The sequence below is a fragment of the Antechinus flavipes genome, chromosome 2, assembly GCF_016432865.1.
Source record: "Antechinus flavipes isolate AdamAnt ecotype Samford, QLD, Australia chromosome 2, AdamAnt_v2, whole genome shotgun sequence".
NCBI lineage: Eukaryota > Metazoa > Chordata > Mammalia > Dasyuromorphia > Dasyuridae > Antechinus > Antechinus flavipes.
The window spans coordinates 102,824,829-102,849,517 of NC_067399.1; the positions used below are offsets into that span (position 1 = coordinate 102,824,829).

At 36.6% G+C, this 24,689-nt stretch overlaps 1 protein-coding gene across 2 annotated transcripts in view; it reads left to right on the plus strand.

Annotated features, from left to right (window-relative positions):
* Nucleotides 1–24,689, plus strand: part of SPTBN1 (spectrin beta, non-erythrocytic 1) — a 265,930-nt gene that overhangs the window by 228,402 nt on the left and 12,839 nt on the right. For both annotated transcript variants that reach the window (XM_051975275.1, XM_051975276.1), the window contains 13 exons: nt 1,618–1,764; nt 4,265–4,528; nt 8,597–8,821; nt 9,253–9,342; nt 9,520–9,801; nt 11,534–11,664; nt 13,430–13,634; nt 13,954–14,328; nt 16,583–16,827; nt 18,458–18,596; nt 20,788–20,872; nt 22,057–22,253; nt 23,954–24,063. In XM_051975275.1, the coding sequence (XP_051831235.1) occupies nt 1,618–1,764; nt 4,265–4,528; nt 8,597–8,821; nt 9,253–9,342; nt 9,520–9,801; nt 11,534–11,664; nt 13,430–13,634; nt 13,954–14,328; nt 16,583–16,827; nt 18,458–18,596; nt 20,788–20,872; nt 22,057–22,253; nt 23,954–24,063 (2,495 nt within the window). The remainder of the gene's footprint in view (nt 1–1,617; nt 1,765–4,264; nt 4,529–8,596; nt 8,822–9,252; nt 9,343–9,519; nt 9,802–11,533; nt 11,665–13,429; nt 13,635–13,953; nt 14,329–16,582; nt 16,828–18,457; nt 18,597–20,787; nt 20,873–22,056; nt 22,254–23,953; nt 24,064–24,689) is intronic.

A 24,689-nucleotide genomic window follows, 5' to 3' on the forward strand; every position in this document is an offset into this window, starting at 1 on the left:
GGCACTAATTAATTTTGAGTGGTCAGAATGAAAGGTAAACTAGGGGCTGGTTTGGAGCCTAGTGTTCGGCTGAATATCATCTATCTCCAGGGCCAAGGAGAGAACTCACTTCTCAGCTTTTGCAAGCTAAAAAACTTTTGTATGGTTGTCCAAATTCTAGATAGAAGCAAACATGTCAGATGAACTCTTCAAACCATTGTGGTTTTGGGTGGTACTAATTAGAAGCACAGATCAAAAGAACATAGGGTGAGAATAACGTTTAGATAGAAAAAGAAATGCCAGCAAAGTTAAAATATGAAAAAGAATGGTAAAAACATAGCAAGAAGCAGAGATGGTAAATTTAGGTCTGAACTGATACTCTTAAGTCTTATCATCCAAGTTCCTTGTTTTACTTTTGAGTGAACTGAAGGTCATATAGATGTAAGTGAGCTGAGTTTGGAGATAAAGGACTTGGGTTCATATTCTGCTCTATCATTCCCCATATGACAATCATTTATGAGCCTTGGTTTCCTTAACTGTAAATTGAGGTCATTTAGCTTCCTGATTGGTTGCCCTCCATTAGAAAGGTAGTATCCTTTCTAATATATAGTGCCCAGTACTAAGTACAACACTACCTATTTTTCTACTAGGTGACTTCTAATTTTGTGCCATGAGTTAATATTTATATATACGCAAATACACACATATGTATATGTATATAATACCTACATATGCATAAATATGGAAGAGACAAAATTAAAGCTAGATTTTTTTGACTCCAAATTCAGTGAAATTTCTACTAATCTATGCTTCTGAAGTCACATACAACTCCCCCCTCCCCCAGTACACCAAAAAAAAAAGGCTGATATAGCTACTTCATAGATACAAACAGGTGAAAGATGGACAGGTTAATACAAAAATAAGTCCTAATCTGGAATATTGTATTCAGTTCTGTATGCTTCATTTTAGGAAGGACTTTTGTAAATTAGATGATAATCATTTGGGAAGGTGAAGGGCCTTTGTTCCATACAAAGTTGGTAGAAGAAACTAAGAATAATCTTTGAGGAAGAAGAATGGAAACTTAGGTCATGTTCCTGGTGGTTTTTTTTTTTTGTTGTTGTTGTTGTTCTTGTTTATTCATTTCAGTTGGGTCCAACTCAATTGTTGATTCTATAGAAGGAACCTTAAGCAAACAGGGTGAAGTGACCTGCCCAGGGTCACACAACTATTGTCTAAGGCCAGATTTGAACTCAGGAAGATGAATGATCCTGATTCCAGACCTGGCACTGTATCTCCACTGTGCCACCTGTCTGCCCATATACATAATACTTGTTTCAAATACTCCTGTGGGAGAAGAATTTATATTTCTATATGCATATAGAATGCCTATGTATTCATAAAGAGTTATAATGGGCTGGATAATTGTTGGAAATTTGTATTGGCGATTCTTGTATGTATAATATATGAGTTGGATTGGATGGCAGCTGAGGTTTCTTCCATTTTGGAGATTTTATAACTCTGTAATTAATTTTAAAAAAGCTGATCAATCAAGTATTCATTATAATACATGTTTATACACAGAGAGTGGATACTTTACTTATAGTTGAAAAGATTTATTAATTTGATCTCTCTTTCCAGCTTTCCCTTTGGATCAATGAGAAGATGCTCACAGCCCAGGATATGTCTTATGATGAAGCCAGAAATCTGCACAGCAAATGGCTGAAGCACCAAGCTTTTATGGCAGAACTTGCATCTAACAAAGAATGGCTTGACAAAATTGAAAAGGTAAGTGGGAATATATGGTAAGGGCCCTGCCCTGCCCTTCTATAAGGTGTGGCTCTGAGGAGGAAATATATTCTGTGAGTTTGGATTCCTTTTTACTCAGCATGTTTATAACCTCTGTGTTTGAGTCATACCCAGACAAGTGCACAACCATATGTTTTTTATAACGGTTAGCAGTGGATAGTGGTTTTCTGTGAAGATACAAACTCCCATGTAAACGAATTATTCACAGGTGACTTTGTAGTGGTTAGTTGTGTTTTTTTTCTTTCTTTTTTTCCCAAAAAGTGATTTCAATAACCAGCTCTTTGTTGCCATTAGACAAACAGACAGACAGATGAAACTATTCTCTGGTTCTTTTTGCACTCAGCAAACATGCTGCCTTGTCTTTTGTGGAGATCTCACACTTCATCTGGATGGCTGTTGGAGGATTGTTCTTTGTCCTGGGCACTGTTCTAATATCTGAGGCATACTAATTTTTGTGTATTGGTTTAAAGATCTCTATAGAGAGAGTTCATATTCAGCCATTCATATGTAATATTCAAAGCAGCACTAACTTTTCAAATACAAAGTTCACATCTTCTCTTTCCAGTTGATCCTTTGCTCTCCTTAAATTCTCCTTGGTCGTGGCTTCTCTACCAGCCAATTTTAACATTATTTTCTTTGCCTTCCCTGATTATTTAATCCAGCTCTGGAAAAAAAATCACTAGGAAAAGGGAAAGAATCCTCCCAAAATCTGTTTATTTTTTTAAATGAATATTTGAAGTATCTGATCATGTTTTATCTATATTTGTCCCATCTACATTTAACTGCTAAATCCACTGGCTCCTCAGTCTTTATTATCATTATTATTTTAATTTTTATACTACTGATTAGCAAACATTAACAGCTTATGTGTCAGGCACTATGCTAGATCTGGTGATCACTTCATCTTTCTGAATATTTTCTTCTCCCTTGGCCCCTGTGATATCCTGTCTCTTGTCCTGTGCCTGTCTAATCACTCCTCCCAAGTCTCTTTTCTCCTATCCATGGTCCTCCAGAATATTTCCCATTATCTGTCCCCTTATTCAATATGGCTCCTGTTTTAGTTCAGACCCTCTTCACCTCAAGGCAATTCTAATAGTTCTTTAATTTGTCTTCCTGCTTCTGAGCTTTCCTCTCCCCTCCCTTCTTCCACTTGACAAATTAATATTTCTATGATAAAAAGTCTGATCCCTCTTATTAAAAAATCTTTATTGATTTCCTGCTGCCTCTTCAATAAAACTCTTCAACTCCTTACTTAAAGCTCTCTACAATATTGTTATTTGGGCCAGACTGATCTTAATTAGCAATTCTGTAGGTGTCGGTTTCACCTAATCATCTCTGGGCCTTCTCTTAGCCATGTCTCAAAACCTTTCATTTCTCTTCCTAGAATCCCTAATTTCTTTCAAGGCTCAGGTCAGGTACCACCTACTATTTGAAGCATTTCCTGATTGTCTCTTTCTATAATTCCCAGTTGTTGGTGCTTTTTCCCTGTCCTATAATGCTTTCACTTTATTTTTCTGAGAAAATTTCTCTCATCTCCCACAACACCCACAGACATGAATGTTATCTCAAAGGTTAGCCGCCTTCTTTTTTTTTTGGTCTTCATATCCTCAGCCACCAAAACAGTGTCATGTACACTGTAGGTATTTAATAAATGTTGGCTGAATCAATTGTATGAAACTGGATTATGTTGTGAGCTTCTTGATAGCATGAATATTTCCATCAAATTTTATTCCATTTCTGGACATAAGTGAGTTTTCAAAAGATTTTTTTTTTTTAATCAGTGGTGGTGCTGGCCATTTCACAAATCCTATTTTTGGGCATGTTTTACTTCCCCCTCTCCCCCCCATTTTCTTTAATATGCTGTACATTTTTCTTCCACCCCCTCACATCCATTATTTATTTCTTCAACAAAGATTTACTGTATGCACAAAGATTAACTATATGCCATTTATGTGCAAGGAAGTATAGTAGACATTGAAATAATTCATCCTTTATCTTGAGAGTGAGGAAGACATATTAAATTCCATGCACAAAATTAAAATTAAGGGTGTGTTGCCAAGCCCCAACCCCTACTCTCCCCCCCCCCCTTTTTAATCATAGATTCTTGGTTTTCTTAATCCAGTGTTTTAATCAGTAAAACCTAAACCTGAAGTATGAATTTATTATTGTCCTGTGTGTGTATAAAATATATGATGCCCTTTGTTTAGTTTCATGAAATCAACATGGTTTGTGAGAAGTCACTGTGTTTTATCCACCTAAATTTAGTGATTGAGAATACTCTTGAGATTGGCTAAATTCTCCTTGATCATGGTTTCTCTAACAGCCAATTTAAAACATTACTTTCTCTGTCTTCCCTGATTATTTGGAAATGTTGTAGCAGGACCACATAAAGTGAATATTTCTGGTGATGTTAATATAATAAAACAAACTGCTTATAGCAACTGACTAATTTGTATCTTTTGTGACATGTGCTTTTTAGGCAGGTATGCAGCTCATTGCAGAGAAACCAGAGACAGAAGCCGTAGTAAAGGAGAAACTCACAGGTTTACATAAAATGTGGGAAGTCCTCGAATCCACTACCCAGACCAAGGCCCAGCGGCTCTTTGATGCTAACAAGGCTGAACTTTTCACCCAGAGCTGTGCTGATTTAGACAAATGGCTGAATGGCTTAGAGAGCCAGATTCAATCAGATGACTATGGCAAAGATCTTACCAGCGTCAACATTCTGCTCAAAAAACAACAGGTGAGCCACAGAGCCTTCTATTTCACAATGGGTCCAAAAGGCATGGATACCAAGAGATATCCCCGTTTTGATTTCTTGGTGATTTACCCTCATTATTTCAAGAATTTGTCATTATATTGGTATGGGTACCTACAGATCCCTCTCCCTGGATAGTCTGTGACACTGGAATATAGATACAAACTAGACACCTTTGTTTTAGTTGCTTGATAATTCGACTTCAGTATCTCAAGGATTCCTCATTTTGTTAGTGTTGGTACCTTTTACAGTATAGATTTCCAATTATTCTTTGAGAGTTGCTGCCCTGAAAAAAGTGAACCCTTTTGAATTTAGCTAGGCTGAGAATAGTAGCCCATTATTGGACTAATACTCAAAGCTTTTCCCATTTGGGAAGGGCCTTTTAGAGCTTGGACTCTACTAGTTTTTGAGTACTCAGAGTCAGCCCCGTTCCATGATGAAGTGTTCAATGGAATAGGAATTAAACCCTTAATAACAAAAAATTAAGAAGTCAGGATACCAATTTGGAAACTTCGATTTTTCCATATTTCACATTGGGTTACATGATTTCAAAAATAAGATCTTTGAAGACATATGTGTTCATGAGGCAATATATTTTTAAAAAGTAGAAGTGAGAATTACAGCAAAGCATGATTTCACTTTTTAAAAAAACATTTTACATATGACTTTATTTCAGGAGTAACATTCTGAAGTGTTTTTTAAATTATCATTTAGAGCAGAGATTTATAACTTAGGGTCTAGAGAACTCAGAGGGCCCATATATGTGGAGGGGAAATAATTTTCATCTTAACTTTCACTGAAGTATAACTATGCATATACATGTGTATGTATACATATGTGCACATGTGTATGCATGCATACACAAAGAGAGTTTTCTGAGAGAATCCATAGATTTCATGAGGATGCCAAAAAATCTATTATTGCACCCCAAAAGTTAACTCTTTAAATGATATATACACTATTACTTGAACTTCTGGGAGATAGTATTGCCCTGCTTAATAATACATCATTTAAAAATTAAAAATAAAATTATAATAAGGTCCTTTGAAGAAAATTTCCCTTTAATTCTGCTGCCAAAATTATCAAGGCATCTGCAGCAGTTTGTAGCATCATACAAAGAAATTAATTGAACTTGTGAGAGGACGCAAATGCAGAAGTGTTTTGAAATCAATAAAGCATATTCAACAAATGCCAGATAGCATATTATTTTAGTATTTGTCCTGAACTTTGTTTGTATAGACACATATTACATAAACATACCCACATAATTCATGCCTATCATTTCACTGTGTGAAGCCAATTCTTTGTTTCTGGTAGTTGGATATCTTGTGAATTGTCGTCTATAGGAAAAAAACAAAAAAAAATTTTCTATTTTAAATGAAACCCATATATTGGATGAGTTACATAATTGCCAGAAATTTTCATCATTTACATTTACCCTTCTGATCAGTTGTTTATTTTAGTGGCTGATTGTTTCCAGTTGAAGAATGTGATTATAGTTTGTGGATGATGTCAGCCAGGTAGACTCCAAAAATACCTTAAAAGTATATCACACCTAAAGGATCTGAATCATTTCAGCTATTAGATGTTCCATTTAATTTTGGCCCAATAAATTCATCTTACCTCTTTTTTTTTTTTTTTTTTTTTTTTTTTTTGCCATGATCTGCACAAGACCACTTTACCAGCTGGGAATTCTTCACTTCCCACCTTTGCCTTCGTTTATTATCTTAACTTTTAGCTCAAGGGTTGATAGCCAGACAATAATATACCTGCTGTGGCAACAACGCAAGACATTTCCAAAATAGCCTGGGAAGATTTTAAAAAAAAATTGTGTTCCATGTCTTTGTAACAGAAGTTTCCATTCTGCTTTATTCTGATGATTCATTATTCCTCTTTCCTAGGAATTCTGGTTGATAGATTAATAGTATTTTGTCCCCATTGGGGAAATGTATTATCCTTATAACAAAATTTTGGGGTTAGCAAAGGCCCTTAGAGAGCATGTAATTCAGCCCACTTTTTGTATAGACTATTGTATAGTGCCAGCCCTAAAGGCAACTTGATTAAGTTGAAAAGTTGTACTTTTTGTTGAGTCATTTTAAATTGTGTCTGACTCTTCATGACCCTTTTTGGAGGTTTTCTTGGTAAAAATACTGGAGTAGTTTGCTGTTTCCTTCTCAGTTCATTTTACAGGTAAGGGACCGAGTCAGAGACACTCAAATGATTTGCCCATTGTCACACAGCTACTTAAATGTCTGAGGGGAATTTGAACTTGGCAAGAGAATCTTCCCAAGTCCAAGTCCAGTGCTCTAAACTACTGCACTGTCACACAGCTACTCCTCAGTTAAAGCAAGAGGTAGAACTAAGAAGTACCTAAAAGAGGCAAAATTAAAATATTATTTTTACAAAACATTGGAAAGTATTTAAGATGAAAGAAATTAATCTTTTCATACTTTGTCTTGTAGTTTCTTTTTTAAATGACAGTTATCTATGAGAAATATTAAAATATTAAAAGAAAAAATCTAATAAGTCTTGAACATATGGTTGAAACAAGGGCAAGAATTACTCTTGTTTAGACTTCAGACACATTAATTAAGTCACCAGAGCACCTAATCAAATGAATAGCAAACTCAGCAAGTGTTTTTTATTTTAGTCTGCCTGTGTCTGGCCATTCCTATTTCTAGAAACCTCCCAAATGACCACAAATTCCCAGAATAAATCACAGAATTTTAAGCCAGAAGGGATCTTCAGTAGGATAGGAACCCTAATCATTTAATCCAGCATCCTTTCCCCCTCCCACTTGAGGCAGTCAGGGCCCAGAAAAGTTGAATGATTTGTCCAAAGTCATATGTGACAGGTAGGGAACAGAGCTAGAAGTGTGTTCCTCATGTGATGTAAGGCAAATCACTGAACCTCCATGGGCCTCACATTGGACTGAATGTTCTTGAAAGACCCTTGCAACTATAAATCCTATGACTGCTTCTTGGACTATCTTCAGTTTTTCAAAAGGCATTCTGTACAGAGAGCTCTCAGTGTTCATGAGAAGGTTATTCCAAAGTCAGAGAACCATGTGCACTATGTAGTGTGATGACCTTGTCCTTAATGTGTATTAGATTCTCTGAGGATATGTGGTGCTGTGAGAAAGATATATTTTTTATGGGCAAATCTCTGTCATTGGACATCCTCCCAGGGAAGTTGATTCTTCCGTGCTGTGCTCCTCAGTTTTCAAGATATCCATGTGTTAGCTCAGTGAATGTATTGCATGAATAGGACCAATTTTGTTCTTGTACTATCCTTTGTGTGTGCATTTGTCATTTATTTTATGTTACCATATGTGCTCTAAACTCATATTTCCCTCCCTTTGGGTAAATACAAATCTATTTTCAGAAAGGTTTACCAGCTAAAATTTTATCTAAATAAGATAACTATGGGTAAACATCACGATAAACCTTTAAGGGGAGGAAAGGATTATTACTGGTTTCAGTTTTTACTAGTTTGGTTTGTATTAGCCCAAATGTTTGACTGTTGATTGTCTTCTGATAAAGATATAATTAGCCATTTCCTCCCTAGGAGCAAGGCTATAACAGCAATAGTTTGTTTTTCTGATCATAAAATTGGTGAGTAATAGATGATAGAACTTACTTTTCTTACATTAAAAGAAGGAAAGAATGTATTTCAAATGAAATTAGTTTCTGGAATTGACCATTGCTTTGTGAACAAATAAAATGAAGTTAATCTTATTTATGTGGCTAACCCCCTATACTATTCCTGTTTCATTTTCACTGAACTAAGTAGATGCTAGCCAACATGAAAATTTGAAACTGTTGCCCAATTTCTAAATCCTAGTTTAAAATGCAAAGTAGAGCTAAAACTATCAGCTGGTACAGTGATGTTCTAATTCGTAATTTGATAGGCAATCACCAAAACCAGATGTTGCAATAACCATGACATAAATTCATAATTTCCTTTGCTCTTATATTTCTTGGCTTTATAAATAGCTGCCACCTGCCTCTGTTTTACATGAACTGAAGTTGTTTTGCTGTTTTCTTTCATCAGATACTTGAGAATCAAATGGATGTACGGAAGAAGGAGATTGAGGAGCTCCAGAGCCAGGCCCAAGCTTTAAGTCAGGAAGGGAAGAGCACAGATGAGGTTGATAGTAAACGTCTTATCGTGCAAACGAAATTTATGGAATTGCTGGAACCCCTGAATGAGAGGAAGAGTAATCTGCTAGCCTCCAAGGAAATCCATCAGTTTAACAGGGATGTGGAGGATGAGATTGTAAGTAGAGGTCTTCACTCTGAAGTGTCATTTTATTGAGATGTTCCCAAGTTATCCAAAAACATTTGTCCTTTGCATTTGGTTGAATTTGGACCTTTAATGGTTTCTTCTGGTATATCCTGATTAAGTGTTATCTATATAGGTTCCTTCTTAGAGTACACAGCTCCCATAATTGATAAAGATCCAGTGGGATTTTCATACCTCCAGGAAACAGTCCAAGAAATTATTTCGACCCCAAATGAATTTGATGTTATTCTTCTTTCCCGAAGAATGCATTTCTGAGATAGACAGCTTTCCCTGATAATAGGTTTCTAAGTTAATATAAGTTCCTAGATTGGCTTATAAAACACTTTCTACTTATCTGCCTCAACATCTCTTCTGGGAAAAGCCCTAAGATCCTGTGTCTGACTTCTGTTTGCAATTCTTTCTAGTTGTGGGTTGGTGAGCGAATGCCCATAGCAACTTCCACGGATCATGGCCATAATCTGCAGACGGTGCAGCTGTTAATAAAGAAAAATCAGGTAACCGGTTCTGTTCAGTCATATTTGTTAAATAATTATTTTAAATTACAAGGCAATGCTTACATGTAAGGAGGCTTTGAAGGACTGTGGTTTCCTTTTCGCCCAAAGCGTTTGGAATAATTGCCATACGGTTGCAATTTAGCAAGCCCCTGATGCATATTCTCCTCTCCCACACAGACCCTCCAGAAGGAAATCCAGGGACACCAGCCTCGCATCGATGACATTTTTGAGAGGAGCCAAAACATTCTCACTGACAGTAGTAGCCTTAATGCCGAAGCAATTAGGCAGAGGCTTACAGACTTAAAGCAGCTATGGAGCCTTCTCATTGAAGAGACGGAGAAACGCCACAGAAGGCTGGAAGAATCCCACAAAGCCCAGCAGTATTACTTCGATGCTGCAGAGGCTGAGGCCTGGATGAGTGAACAGGAACTCTATATGATGTCAGAAGAGAAAGCCAAGGTGAAAAGAATTGGGACTGGGGAGGGGCGTTGTTGGTTTGGAGATGGTCATAGGGCTGCTGGCCCTTAAGAAGTCTTCATCTCAATCCTCATATTTCCCTTTGCTTATCTACAAAATGCTATTCTTGTAGCTTGTTAATTTTTTTTTTGATAACTTTTTATTGACAGAACCATGCCAGGGTAATTTTTTACAACATTATCCCTTGCACTCTCTTCTGTTCTGATTTTTCCCCTTCCTCCCTCCACTCCCTCCCCCAGATGGCAAGCAGTCCTATACATGTTGAATAGGTTACAGTACAATATATGTGCGTAGAACCGAACAGTTCTCTTGTTGCACAGGGAGAATTGGATTCAGGAGGTAGAAATAACCCGGGAAGAAAAACAAAAATGCAAGCAGTTTAAATTCATTTCCTAGTGTTCTTTCTTTGGGTATAGCTGCTTCTGTCCATCATTGATCAATTGAAACTGAGTTAGGTCTCTTTGTCAAAGAAATCCACTTCCATCAGAATACATGCTCATACAGTATCATTGTTGAGGTATATAATGATCTCCTGGTCCTGCTCATTTCACTCAGCATCAGTTCATGTAAGTCTCACCAGTCCTCTCTGTATTCATCCTGCTGGTCATTTCTTACAGAACAATAATATTCCATAATGTTCATATATCACAATTTACCCAACCATTCACCAATTGATGGGCATCCATTCAATTTACAGTTTCTAACCACTACAAACAGGGCTGCCACAAACATTTTGGCACATACAGGTCCCTTTCCCTTCTTTAGTAGTAGTAGTAACATTTAGTAGTAGTAGTAACAAAGGATATGCACAGTTTGATAACTTTTAGGGCATAATTCCAGATTGCTCTCCAGCTTGTTACATTTTAAGGTCCCCAAGTGGAAAGGCTTTGTTCTTTCCATATTTGTATTCTTAGTGCTTAGTGCTGCATGCAGCAAGCACTTAATTTTTATTGAAATGGGTTTTTATGACAACCTTAAGACTTCTGACACACAGTTTGTGTTTGATTGATATCTCTGCCTACTAAAAAAAAATTTTTGTTCTCTGACAAATCAAAATTCCTTTATTTTTTTTATTAGAATTTTGCCAAAGAATTGTTTTCTCCCCTTCTAATTTCTAAGATAATTGCAATCTTGTCCACTTACAAGATGATTCTCCGTCCCCCCAAGGCAGTTGGGGTTAAATAATTTGCCCAGATCATCCAGAACACCCAGAAGTGTTGTGTGTCTGAAGTCAGATTTGAACTCAGGTCCTTCTGTCTTCAGGGCTGATGTTCTATCAGCTGCCCTTATATTATTTGGCTAGTATTTATTAATCACCTACCATGTACCAGGCATAAACACTGAGGATAAAAAGAAAGGCAGAGAACAGTTCCTTCTCTTATGGAGCTTATTCTAATGGGACAGACATCATGCAAACAGTTATGTATAAAGAAGTACATGTAGAATAAATTGAAGGTTATCTCCAAGGAAAGCTCTCACTCTCTTTTAGTTCTCTTTAACTATTTCTGTTTTTTTAATCACAAATGCTATCACTAGGTCCTTTTCTCTTACAGGGTATATGGAAGGGGAAAGGAATAAGCATATATTTAGTGCCTGTTACCTGCTTTTCACAAATATTACCATGTTTGATCAGTGCAGGATGCTAATCCCTCTTGGTGATAACTTTGGAGAGTGATGGTGCATGATTGTGAATGCTTCTTCCTTCTTTTTACAGGATGAACAGAGTGCAGTTTCCATGCTGAAGAAGCACCAGATTTTGGAACAAGCAGTAGAAGATTATGCTGAAACAGTGCATCAGCTCTCCAAGACCAGCCGGGCTCTTGTAGCTGACAATCACCCAGAGAGGTAAATGCTATTTTGTAGGTGGGTTTCTGTTGTAATAGTTTGCCCTGGGTTGGTAGATAAATAAAACAGTTTGAATGTCAGAGGGTTTGCTTGAAGTAGGGTGTTTATATTTCACCCTTCTTACCAGGTATTACCTGCTCTTATAATTGGAATAACTCTCTGCTGCCCCAGACCCTCTGGCCATCATCAAGGATGTATGTGTCTTAAAGAAAAAAGAATATTCTGACTTGTTTAGGAATATTCACATAAATAGGGAGAAAGCATAGTGTTGCGGAAGGAGTATTGCTCTGGTTTTAAATCCTAATTCCACTATTCAGTAGTGGTAAGACTGACAGGAAATCACTTAGGTTCTGTAAACTTTAGTTTCTACATCTGTAACATGGGGATGATTAATAGTAACTTTCAACTTCCCATGTAATTGTCATTCTGTAAGAGACAATAAATTGCATTTTAATTTTCCAAGACTAGATTCTTCTTTCAGTCTTTATGGCAAAGAGTATCTAGGAATGCTGAGACTATAATGCCAACGGAAATATGGAAAAACCAAACATTTCTTATCCTTGTCTACTGTCCATGTAGCTGGCTTTTTTATAATTAATAAACTAATTTATTAAGTATTTTTGTGCCAAGTACTATATTTAGTATTTTATTTTTCCCAGTTATATTTTATATATTTTTATATATAATTTTTAACATTCAGTTTTAAACTTTGAGTTCCAAAATTTCTCTCTTCTTCCCTCCCTATCCTCCCTGATTAAAAAGGCAAACAATTCAATACAGATTATATAGGCAATATGATAATTAATTAATTAATATATAATTAAGAAGCTAAACTGAAATAAAAAATGGTAAGGTATGTCACACACATGGAACTAAATACATTTTAGTAAAGATATTAATGATACAATAAATTAGAGGAGAGAGAAAATATCTTGTGAAAGAGTATATGGAGAATTTGAGTATATGGAGAATTTCTGACATTTGTATAATTAAAAATTAATACATAACAAAAAACCAAAATTGGATCAAATGTAAAACTGACACCTTCTATACTGCTATTAATTTCACATTAAATCAATGAAAGTGAGTAATAATTGAGCTTTTATGCCATACTAAAATATAATAATAAGTGCTGAGGGTACAATAAGCAGCAAATGACAGTCTCTGACCTCAAGGATTGAGAATGGATTGAGAATCCCCAGTATTCCAGGGAAGAAGAATTAGGGGTCAAATGAAGAAGGGTACCACTTGAAGCAGTGCCAATTAGAATAATCTCGATTTCAACCCTTTCATACATCAAATTAAGTTGAGGGGAAAACGGCTGTTGAATGAATGAACAGAACACATTAGAGAGGAGTAAATAAAATGTATTGCTCTCAAATTATTTTATGTTTCCTTTGGTCACGAAAGACTTTAGAATGGAAAAACTTTATTATCATTGATTTTTCATCAGCTCCCATGTTGAAGGAAAATCCTGACTTTGAATAGCAAGAGTATAGTCGGTTTTACCTTTTTCCATCCCTCAGGCTAGAGACAAAGTATGATCTTCTGCCTGAATGACTTTTGAGCTGGTTATATTTTCACTGTTATTATTTGTTATTTAATGTTATTTTTACTGCTTGGGGTTAGAATATAATTTGAGGCTACTTCACTTTTTTCCCCTACTTTCTTTCTTCTCCTCAGATTAGTTCATGCTGCATCTCTCTCCTTTTATTTCTTCCTGCATATCATTTATGTCTCACTTCTCTTTCCTTTTGTCTTGCAGTGAACGCATTAGTATGCGACAGTCCAAAGTTGATAAGCTGTATGCAGGTCTGAAGGACCTTGCTGAAGAGAGAAGAGGAAAACTAGATGAGAGACACAGGCTTTTCCAGCTTAACCGAGAGGTGGATGATTTGGAGCAGTGGATTGCTGAAAGGGAAGTGGTGGCAGGATCCCATGAGCTAGGCCAGGATTACGAACATGTCACAGTAAGTCAGTTGATTATGGTACTCCATAATGTCTGAAGAAAGTGACTTGCTTTTCTAGAATCTAATGGGTTGAAATAAAAAGGCCATGGGTTCTAATCTCGGTTCTACTTTTTATCCCACTGTGCTATCTTAGGTACTTTCAACATTAGTTAATCAAATGAGTGATAAATATAAAATAAAATAAATATAAATATACTGATAGGCTGAGGATGAATGATAGATATTTGATTCATTTGGGGGGAGGGGAATTCCTGCTATCCAAAAATAAAATTGGTAACAATGACACCATTGACTTTCTATGCACTTACTAACATTTCAGATGTTACAAGAGCGATTCCGAGAATTTGCACGAGATACTGGAAACATTGGACAGGAACGTGTGGACACAGTTAATCACATGGCAGATGACCTCATCAACTCCGGACATTCTGATGCTGCCACAATTGCTGAATGGAAAGATGGTCTCAATGAGGCCTGGGCTGACCTCCTTGAGCTCATTGACACAAGAACACAGATTCTTGCTGCTTCTTACGAACTGCACAAATTTTACCACGATGCCAAGGAGATCTTCGGACGTATACAGGACAAACACAAGAAGCTGCCCGAGGAACTTGGAAGAGACCAGAACACAGTAGAGACATTACAGAGAATGCATACGACATTTGAACATGACATCCAGGCTCTAGGCACTCAGGTGGGTGCTACTAGCCTTTCTAGTGACCTTTCTTGGGCCACCTAGTGGCCATTCAAGACAAGTTTAAAATTTTTTAAAAGAATTGGCTAAATAGGAGTTGCTATGAATTTCTGGGTTTTTTTCCCCCTCTCATACTTTATCTCTTTAGTTGTATATGTGTGAGAGAGACAGAGAATAAGAATGAGAATTTATTATTTTATAATTTATGGCATTCCCTATTCACACAAAATATACATAAAAACATTTGCCATTAAACTTCATCACAAGCAACATTTATAATTGTGTCACATCTCTAAGAAAACCATTTCAAATCAGACTGACTTAATTGCATTGCCTTCTATGGGCCAAGTATATTTGATCCGTATATCTGAGAAGAGTTTGAATTTTCATTTACACACTGTGCTAAATGGAATTTTTATAGTAATTCCAAAAGACAACACAGGACTCATGTTTCAGAAGATGGGCAGAAGAATTGCTTAAGATTTAATAGCTCTTAATGGGTCTTTTTTCCCCTGAACTTTTAAAAATTCTTTTTGTTAATTTTTTTAAATGGAGTAATGGTCATATGTAAATTAAGAATTTGAGATTTGATGGATTTATTCAGTTAGCTTTACTTCTAGTAACTACATATTTTGTCTTATATTTTTTGCGGGTAACTGTCCTTTAAATCTCCTTATGCTAAGAAAGACATGTGGGGGTTTTTTTGGTGGGTTGTTGATGTTGATTCATTTAAGTTTTGTTCATGTTTGGAAGGGCAAATCAAGTACCTCTCTTTTGTGGGGGATAAGAGCAGAGGTTCTTTTCATGAAATTGTCCATATCACATTATCTTTGCTAAGAAATGATATCTATTAGATGAGGGGAGAGGAACCAAGAGAAATAATATTCAAATCAACAATCTGTGATTCTTACCCAGACCAGTTCAGGGAATAACTTTAGTAAGGCCAAGGGAACAGGCTTTGAGGCGAGTACTTCTTAGGGATATGTCCTACTGGTATTCTCCTCCTACAAAGGAGGCAAAGGTTTTCCTTTGCCTTGTATTATAGTTTTGTCTTTGTGTCTTTTCTCCCCCTTTTTGAGGACACAAATCATGGCTTGTTCTTCTTTGTAACCTCATAGCACCTAGCACATCAATTAACATTTAGTAAATGTTCTCTAAAATAAACGTGGAAAGGCTCCAGGAAAAATGGAAACATTCAAATACTACCTTTAAAACTAAAATAGCTTAAATCCTGAAGTTGGGTGTTGTTTTTTTTTTTATCCTTTTGAAAAACTTTCACTGGAAATCTGGTTTTTAATAGAAGAAATTCCCAAAAGCTTACAGGATGCCAAAATTCGGGATGTCAAACAATAACTTACAAATTATTAACAGACAGGTCTTCCATATATTAGAGATATATTAATTAATAGCTCATAACTTAACAGGAAGAAGAAAAAATATTCCCCATTATACATAATGGACTATGAAGAAATGAACTATCACAGAATTAATTATGGAAGTCATTGTCACCAATCTGGTCCTCAACTATTTACATATTGTTGCTTTGTAGATCTGGTGTTCTTTTTCTCTTTTACAAAAACAATGCCCAGTAAGTTGATTAAAAGTTTAGGATGAATGGGTTATTATACCTGAACTAGGTAGCTAATGATTGCAAGGGTTTTCTGTAGAAATGATAAAAATTATGGAAGTATACAAAATTACACAAGAAAATATTTGTCCTAAAGGAGATTTGTATTTTCTCCTGTGGCCCAAGTGTATACTTAAAAAGAATTTGAATCTTAATTTATAGACTATGCTTAATGAAATCCATACCATAATAATTATAATGGCCAAAATTTCAATTATGTATATGTTCCGTAAAATGAGATAAATCTCAGCCTTAAAATTAACAAAAATTGCTGGAGAATCCCTAAATATCAAAGATACCTTGTCAAGTCATTCTGTCATTTCCTCATATTCTTGCTTTCATCTGTCCATTATATTCCTTACTTTCACCTTAGCCAAGGCTCTTATAACCTCACACCCCTTTTTGGGGAGTTGGATTCTTAGTGATTAGCTGTCTTACATCATATTCCCAACTAAATGTCAAGTTCCTCGAGCACTTATATTTCTGAAATCCTTGTCTGTACACAAGGCTATGTAATTTGTGTACACTCAAATATTAGTCTTTAATGAATTAAAGAGAAAGGAAGAAGAAAAGGGTCATGGTGACCTGAGCCCTGAATGAAATGTTGACTTTTATGTGAAATTCTAGGTACGGCAGCTCCAAGAGGACGCTGCCCGCCTTCAGGCAGCCTATGCTGGAGACAAGGCCGATGACATTCAGAAGAGGGAAAATGAGGTCTTAGAAGCCTGGAAAGCTCTCTTGGATGCTTGCGAAGGACGCAGGGTGAGGCTGGTTGATACAGGAGACAAGTTCCGTTTCTTCAGCATGGTGCGTGATCTCATGCTTTGGATGGAAGATGTAATTCGGCAGATTGAAGCTCAGGAAAAGCCAAGGTAATTATGTAAAAGAGTTTGGATCTGATCTCTTCTGGACCTCCCCCCATTCTCTTATCAGTGAGAGGGGAAGGGAATGGTTCTGAGCCAAGCTAATTGCGCGCGCGCGCGCACACACACACACACACACACACACACAATCACTTGTATCCATCTGTGCTGCTTTCTGCCAGTAACAGGACTGGGTAACCGGAGTGGGAGAACGCAGATATTGGAAGGAGTTCATAGCTGAATAAACTGCTGGAGCAAAGTTACTCTAATTCTATCTCTCTGTGTTAACTCACTCTCCGGTGCTCTTTTTCTGGTGCTGGCCAGTAGTGCTATTATTTACCTGCTTAACTCAACTGTCCCCAGTATCTACCTTTTTTGTACCCTTGGATATGTGTTTCTTCTGTAACTTCCCTTTGGCTTTGCTGTTAGCAGAAATGAACAGAGGTTGTTCAGTTATATAAGAGGATGCTTTGATTTCCTCTGCCACCCACATCACAGGACCTATCATTCATTACCTTTGGCCCTTCCTGGCCACCACTGAAGATAGAGGCAAGAAATGTTATTAAAAGAAGGATGTCTGTAGTTGTGGAATTTAGAAAATATTCTGATTGACATGGGCCCTCCAACAAAAGGTAAGAATATGTCAGCACATCCTCAAGGATTTTCTTAGAAAAGGCCAGGAAGCTACATCAACTTGTACCACCTTCTTCACCTCTAGCCCTGATTTAAGTGTGTCCTGTGACTTTGGGGACATCAAAAATAGATGCTCACCAATCTGTTTTCTAAAAGAGAGCATTTTAAAACTCTAATTTTCCAACTATGTGACATGGGCAGCTTTTAACTATCCAGTGGTTCTTGAGACCCAATCCAGAGAATTTAGATAAAAATGAATACATAAATGGTCCAAAATGGTACTTTCTGACAATTAAGGCAGAGGCAGTCCTTGAAAAAATTTTACTAGTCCACAAAAATTTTAATATCGAAGATCCATACTAATAAAACCTACAAACTTGAAAGAACTGCCTCTCTCTAGCACCCTCTTCCTCCTATCCTTGGTTCCATAACTTTAGGCTTTTACAATGCTGAGAATGTGAAGGTTGAACTAGTCTATAGTAGATGATGTAGATATTTTACTGGTCTCAAGCGCAGAGATTCTTTTGCCTTTCTTTGTATCCCCAATGCTTAGCAGAGTGCTGGTCACATATTAATGCCTATTGACTGAGTACAGTGTAGTTTGGATTGAGAACAAAATGATTTTAATTGACTTGTACTTGGGCCATCCTCAGTTCCTACAAAATAGATTGAGATGTATGAAACAGACATAAGGAAGCCTTCAAGGGAAAGGTCTTCAAGAGATAGTTCTTGAGCTGTCTTGAAGGAAGCCAAAGACTGAAGAGTTGAGGAGGGAAGAGCATGGTAGATGTGGTGAAATAGCTAGTACTAAGGCATGAAAAGAGGAGATAGAGCATTATATGTCGGGAACCACAAATCAGCCAGTATATCTAGACAATAAAATGGGAGGTTGAAACTTAAATCTGGAAAAATTTATTAGGCAGTGGAAAATTTAAAAACTGGTTAACCTTTTAAAAATATCCATTCTTTAAATATGAACTAATATAGTTATTGTTTGACATTTCAGGGATGTGTCATCAGTTGAATTATTAATGAATAACCATCAGGGTATCAAAGCAGAAATTGATGCCCGCAATGACAGCTTCACTACTTGCATTGAGCTTGGGAAATCTCTATTGGCAAGGAAACACTATGCATCAGAGGAGGTATGGTTAATATTCTGACTTTAGCCCTAGAAAAATGTGAGATAGGAGAGATCTGGGAAGATACATTACTGTTGCTGATCTCTACTATTATTGCAGCTGAAAGTAGAACTTAAGAGTTACTTGATTCCTTAGGCTTTAAAAAGCATACTCCATCCTTAATCAATATTTTGGGCAAGAACATGTTGTAGTGGAGAAAGAGCTCTGAATTTGGAATCTGAAGATTTTAGCCAAGATGCTAGCAAAACTCTCTACTGTCAGGTAAGTCATTTAAGTTATATGGCCCTCAATTTCCTCCTCAGTGAAATGAAGATTTTGGATTCCATTTCTAAGGATTTTTAAAATCTAAATTTCTGATACTTGAATATAGATATTTATTAATAAGACTATACTAGTATATCTTCAGAGATTATCTTAGAGAGGGCAAGGAAGCCACATCAACTTGACCTTGCTCTCACCTTTAGCCCTGATTTAAGTGGTCCTGTCGTGTTGGGGACATCAAAAATAGATGCTCACTAATCTGTTTTTTGAGGAAGAACATTTAAAGCTGTACTTCTCCTACTATGTGGTATCTGATGACTTTTATTTATTTTAATTTTTTTTGGCTGAGGCTATTGGGGTTAAGTGACTTCCCAGGGCCACATAGCTAGAAAGTGCCAGATTTGAACCCAGGTCCTCCTGACTTCGGGACTGGTGCTCTATCCACTGCACCACCTAGCTGCCCCTATCTAATGACTCTTAAAAGTCAATCCAGGTAATTTATGTAAAAATGAATATATAAATGGTCCAAAACTATTTTCTGACAACTAAGGTATGGAGTGGTGGAGATCATCCATATCAGTAAAGATATTGACCTGTTGGCAAGTGGTAGTCCCAAGCACAATGGTGAAGGAGATGAGATTCTGATTTCCATACTACATCTATGAGGTAGCTAAGGCCATCTAACTGAAGCACTGAGACACCCTGAGATGAAAGACAGGAGGCAGGTTGTGCCAGGTGAATTAAACCATCACCCTCTTAACTGACCTGCATAGATATGTCTCAGAACCCCAAACCCAGAGTCTTGGAAATAATAGTGCCCATCTGGGTCATCACTCTTGCTACCAGCTCATTCCCCTCAATGGGCATTGAGGGGAATAGTTGCTATGGAAGAAGAGATTACCTTCTTGCTCCCCGCAACATGCACTGCTTGACTCCTTTTATCAATAAGCATATAATCCCAAGAGCCTTGAGAAGAGCAGTTTCTCCCCATACCACTTCTTTCCAGCTTTACTTTTGCTGCTATCATCCTGGGGAGTAATACCCATAGAGATAAGACCTGGAAGCTGTTTCTATGGCTGCTATAGCTCTAAATATCGAAGGCCCCAACAACAGTGTTCTTGCCACTAAACCCCTTGGCACTGTCAGATGGCATCAGCATCAGGAACTGATAGAATTTTTATTAGTGGAAATGACATAAAAGATGCATAGTACCCTGAGAACCATGGACTCTTTCTATCAGTCCTGCAGCTATAATATCTTATAGAATTGTCTTCTCTGTTAGACCAATGTTTTGTACATCATCAGTGACAAATAAGTAACTTTTCATTCAGTTATTTGCCATCATAACTTCCTGTTTCCCTAAAGTGAATCTCATCTCTCAGCCTTTCTAACAAGTGAATCCTTGAGAGGATATTGACTTATTATGATGTTTTTAAAATAAGCTTTTGACATATGACTTTTCTACAGTATTTGCATTTTAAAGGTTTCTGCTGTTGTTCTATTCTCCCTTTGTCCTTTCTTTTCTCCTACGCATCTGTTGGATTTGTGGAGGGAGTAGTGGCCCTCTATTCCCTAGTAAATAAGAGAGGATGAGTCAAGATTTTCAGTACTGCTATACAGCTAAAAGAATTCCCTTTTAAGATGTATTTCTTTTTGGACATGAGTAATGCTAGAATTTGTTTTGCTTAACTATATATTTGTAATGTTTTTTGTTGTTCTTGCTTTTTCAAAGGGTTGGTGGGAGGGAGAAAATTTGGAGCTGAAAACAAAATTGTATTTTAAAAAAAGGTTCCTTTTATTACTATGCCTAATAATCTTATAAGCTTCATTAACTTATTTTTTAATCTTGGAATGGGGAGAGGAATAGTATAGTGGCTGATAATGTCGTGGATTGTCTAATAACAAGTTTGTTGTGGGGCTTTTTCTCATATAGATCAAAGAAAAGTTATTGCAGTTGACTGAAAAGAGAAAAGAAATGATTGACAAGTGGGAAGACCGATGGGAATGGCTAAGACTGAGTAAGGATTTATTTTCTCTGATTTTTAAATAAAGAACATTTTCTTATATGCCAGTTTAAATTAATATAATCCTTTTTTTTTTTTGTGGGTATTTTTTCCCTTAAATTACTTTTATGCATGTATATATGAAAATGTACTTTCTGAAGTGCTGTGTGAGTGATACTCTAATGCCTTCTGCCGGGTTTGAATGCTCATTTATATTTGTTCTTTTTGACACATTCAGCCCAGTTCTCCACCTTCCTCATCACCCTGACCTAAATGGCATAAATTCAAAGATGGAGCACACTATAAGAATTGATAATTGGGGGTGAGAAAATTTATTCCCCCTTCCTCCTTCACCATCTATAAAAGTGCCTTTTGAAGGACTTTCTTCCTTCAGCACCTTCCCAACTCTACCCCTAAGCCTGATTTGCAGCTGAGTATATATAGTATCAATACACTACAGCACCCTACTTTGATGACAATTAAGCTAAGAAGTACAATAGAGGGAAAGAGCACTGGGTTTTGGCCTCTCAAAGGGTTTATGATTCTAACTTCTTTATAGCATCAACAATTTAGTGGTCAGAAGTGCTCTATGGGGAATGCATTCCATAAGATGATTTAGCATCAAAATAAAAAGTAGGAAAAATGGTAGTGTGCATCATTTTTGACAGAAAAAAAGCTATTTATATCAAAATCCCATCATTATTAGAGCTTAATATTAGAAAAGGTCTTGGTGATTCCACTTACCCTATTAAACCCAGCCTCCATGAATCCTTCAGGCTGCTTTTTGTTTGAAATTAGTTCTTAACTTCTGAGAAATCTTCTCACTTAAAAATATCTTTTATGTCCTAACCCTGTTGGAGCATTTCAAGCTTCTAAACTGGTCAATGTTTGACAGACAGGCTGACAGACACCACCATTTAATAATCAAGCTGTTACCCAAACTTGTATAAAATTAAGAGGAGGTTAATTAGCAATGTTGGTCCCAGTAAAATTAGCATAACACTTTCTAAATGGTGGTTACTAATTCTTTGGAGACCTTGTACTTTTAAGTACCTTCTGTCCATATAATTGTAATACTGAGAAGCGATCTGTCTCGTGCAGAGAAGGAATTGGTGCATGTTGTCAATAAACAGGAGGTTACTGGGGGGTGTCATGGCCCCCAAAGCACCCTAGCTCTAACTCCTGGTTCTTTTGCTCAGTTTTGGAGGTACATCAGTTCTCAAGGGATGCCAGTGTGGCTGAGGCCTGGCTGCTGGGACAAGAACCATACCTTTCCAGTCGGGAGATAGGCCAAAGTGTGGACGAGGTGGAGAAACTCATCAAACGCCATGAGGCATTCGAAAAGTCAGCAGCTACATGGGATGAGAGATTCTCTGCATTAGAAAGGTTGACAACAGTAAGTGGTCCAGCTGAGTACAAGAAGGAGATGCATTTTACCCACTAGTCCTTTCATTTTGGTTGTATTCATCACACTTAATAGAACCAGGTCAGCTAGAAAAGCAGTAATATGAATGATTTTGCATGTCTTTTTCCTCAGACAAGTCAAAATGTGCCACTGGTTTATTTTTTTGTTTTGTTTTTTTGGGGATTCATTTATTTATTTATTACATTTTATTTTCTTCAGGCAACATTACTGCTTAAAAATTTGCATCTCTGTAAGGGCAGTATAGTATAGCTCAGTGGTATCAAACATAAATAGAAATGAATACCCCCATAAGTCACATATTGACTTAGAAAGATTCTAATTAACATTATGTTGCATTGTATTTTTGTTTTTGTTTTGTTTTGTTTTTCCCTGAGGCAATTGGAGTTAAGTGACTTGCCCAGGATCCTACAGCTATGAAGTGCTAAGTGTCTAAGGTCAAAATTGAACTCAGGTTCTCCTGACTTCAGGGCTGGTGCTCTATCCACTGTACCACCTAGCTGCTCCCCTGACTGAGTTTTACATGTTAGTGAAGCAGAATGAACCAAACTCATGTCTTCATGGCTACTTTTATTTAGTTTTAATTTCCTCATTTATAAAAATGAGACTTCGGTTACTTCTAGTTCTAAATCCTAAGAATCTCTATAATGGTGTCCAGAAGAGTTGTCTTTTTTTCACTTTGTGAAGATCAGATTGATGATTATTGCTGAATAAAAGCAATACATGCTGGATAAAGTTTCCCATGGGAGCTTTGTTTAGAATTTTGGAAACCATAGAGTTTTGCTTTGTTTTGTTTTCACTTCAAATCCATATAATTAAAATACTACTAGAAGAAGTGCTTTGAATCCTATCTTATTATGGATTTTCTCCACCATTTAAAAAACAAAACAAAACTAACCAACAAAACCTCATATATAAATAGATTAGGTTTAGAAATAGGACTTAATTATTAGCATTACCCTTTCTTGATTACTGTTGGTCATCAGATCTAAAGCAAACCGTCAGTCATATTTAGAAACACCTTCTCATTCTGTAAATCTTCATAGTCCTATGGAGGTTGAAAATAAAACTTTTTTGAAGTATAGAACTATCTCTGAGTGCATTTTTATAGCTCATGCAATGGATTTGTTTGGGATTAAGCTTCTTCAAAAGGATGGTTTGGTTTTGGTTTTAAATGGATTGTTTGAGTTAAAATCAAATTTTAAAACATAACATGAACATGCTGCATTACATTGTAAGATTTTACAAAGTGAGTGAGTAGCTATTACAATGTGATACTTTTTACTTAAGTAGATTTAGGCATTTGCTTTCTCCCCCCTCTCCCCCCCACTAGCAAATAAACCAAAGTACCAGAATGCACAAAAAGTTCATGTAAAATTTGACCAGTTCATGGCTAGGGCTGTTTTTCCTTCAGAACTCTTATTTTCTGTGTTTTTTTTGGTACTATAATTCCTATGAAATTAAATGTCATTGAGGGGGGGAGGGGGTTGAAAGCTGCTGTTCTCCTAGGATTATCCATTTTGATAAGAAAAGATAGGTGGGAACTGGAATATCAGGAATTTCTCAGGTCATCAGAACTTTTTTTTTTTAAAGAGATATAAGATCCCAGACTTTTATAGAATTATTCATTTTTATTAAATGCATATATTTTATCAATTGCATTTGCTCTTTAGTTGGAATTATTGGAAGTGCGCAGACAGCAAGAGGAAGAAGAGAGGAAGAGGCAACCTCCGTCTCCAGAGCCCAGAACGAAAGTTTCAGAGGATACAGAGTCACAGCAGTGGTAAGCACGGGACTTAGCTCCTCTGAAATAAGCAGCTCTTATTTTTCTCACTGAACCGACTGGTAAAACTTTTTTAGATGGCATAAATGAGGCTAGACCAGCCCTGCTTTAGCCATTGGTACTTGGAAACATGTTCTTGGGTCTTTAGAGAAATTTGATTTTAAAGTCCTGAGTCTCCTCATATAACACAAATTCCTTCCTTATTCCAATGGCAGAATGTTGTGATGGGAACTGCCCAGGTGAGGGATTTTAATCATTGTACCATTTCACACAAATGGATCAAACTGATAAAGGGCTACCCAGGATAGCCATTGAGTAACATTGTCAGGGATTATATTTTTTTGCCCTCTATTCAGAACCAATTTAAAGTATAATGTAAAAACTTTTAACCTGAAATTTTAAAAAGAAAAAGAGGGAAATCAGTATGAAAAAGTGGATTCTGGCCCTGCCTCGGTCACTTTTCTAGATTTCCATTGCCCCTTCCATAAAATGTGGGAATTGCAATTAGGGGACCTCTGAGGTCACTTACAGCTCAAAGTTTGATATTGAGACTGGATAATATCTAAGACCTCTTCTAGCTCTGAATCTTTAGTGATCACATAAATTCACAGGATTTTGGCATTTCT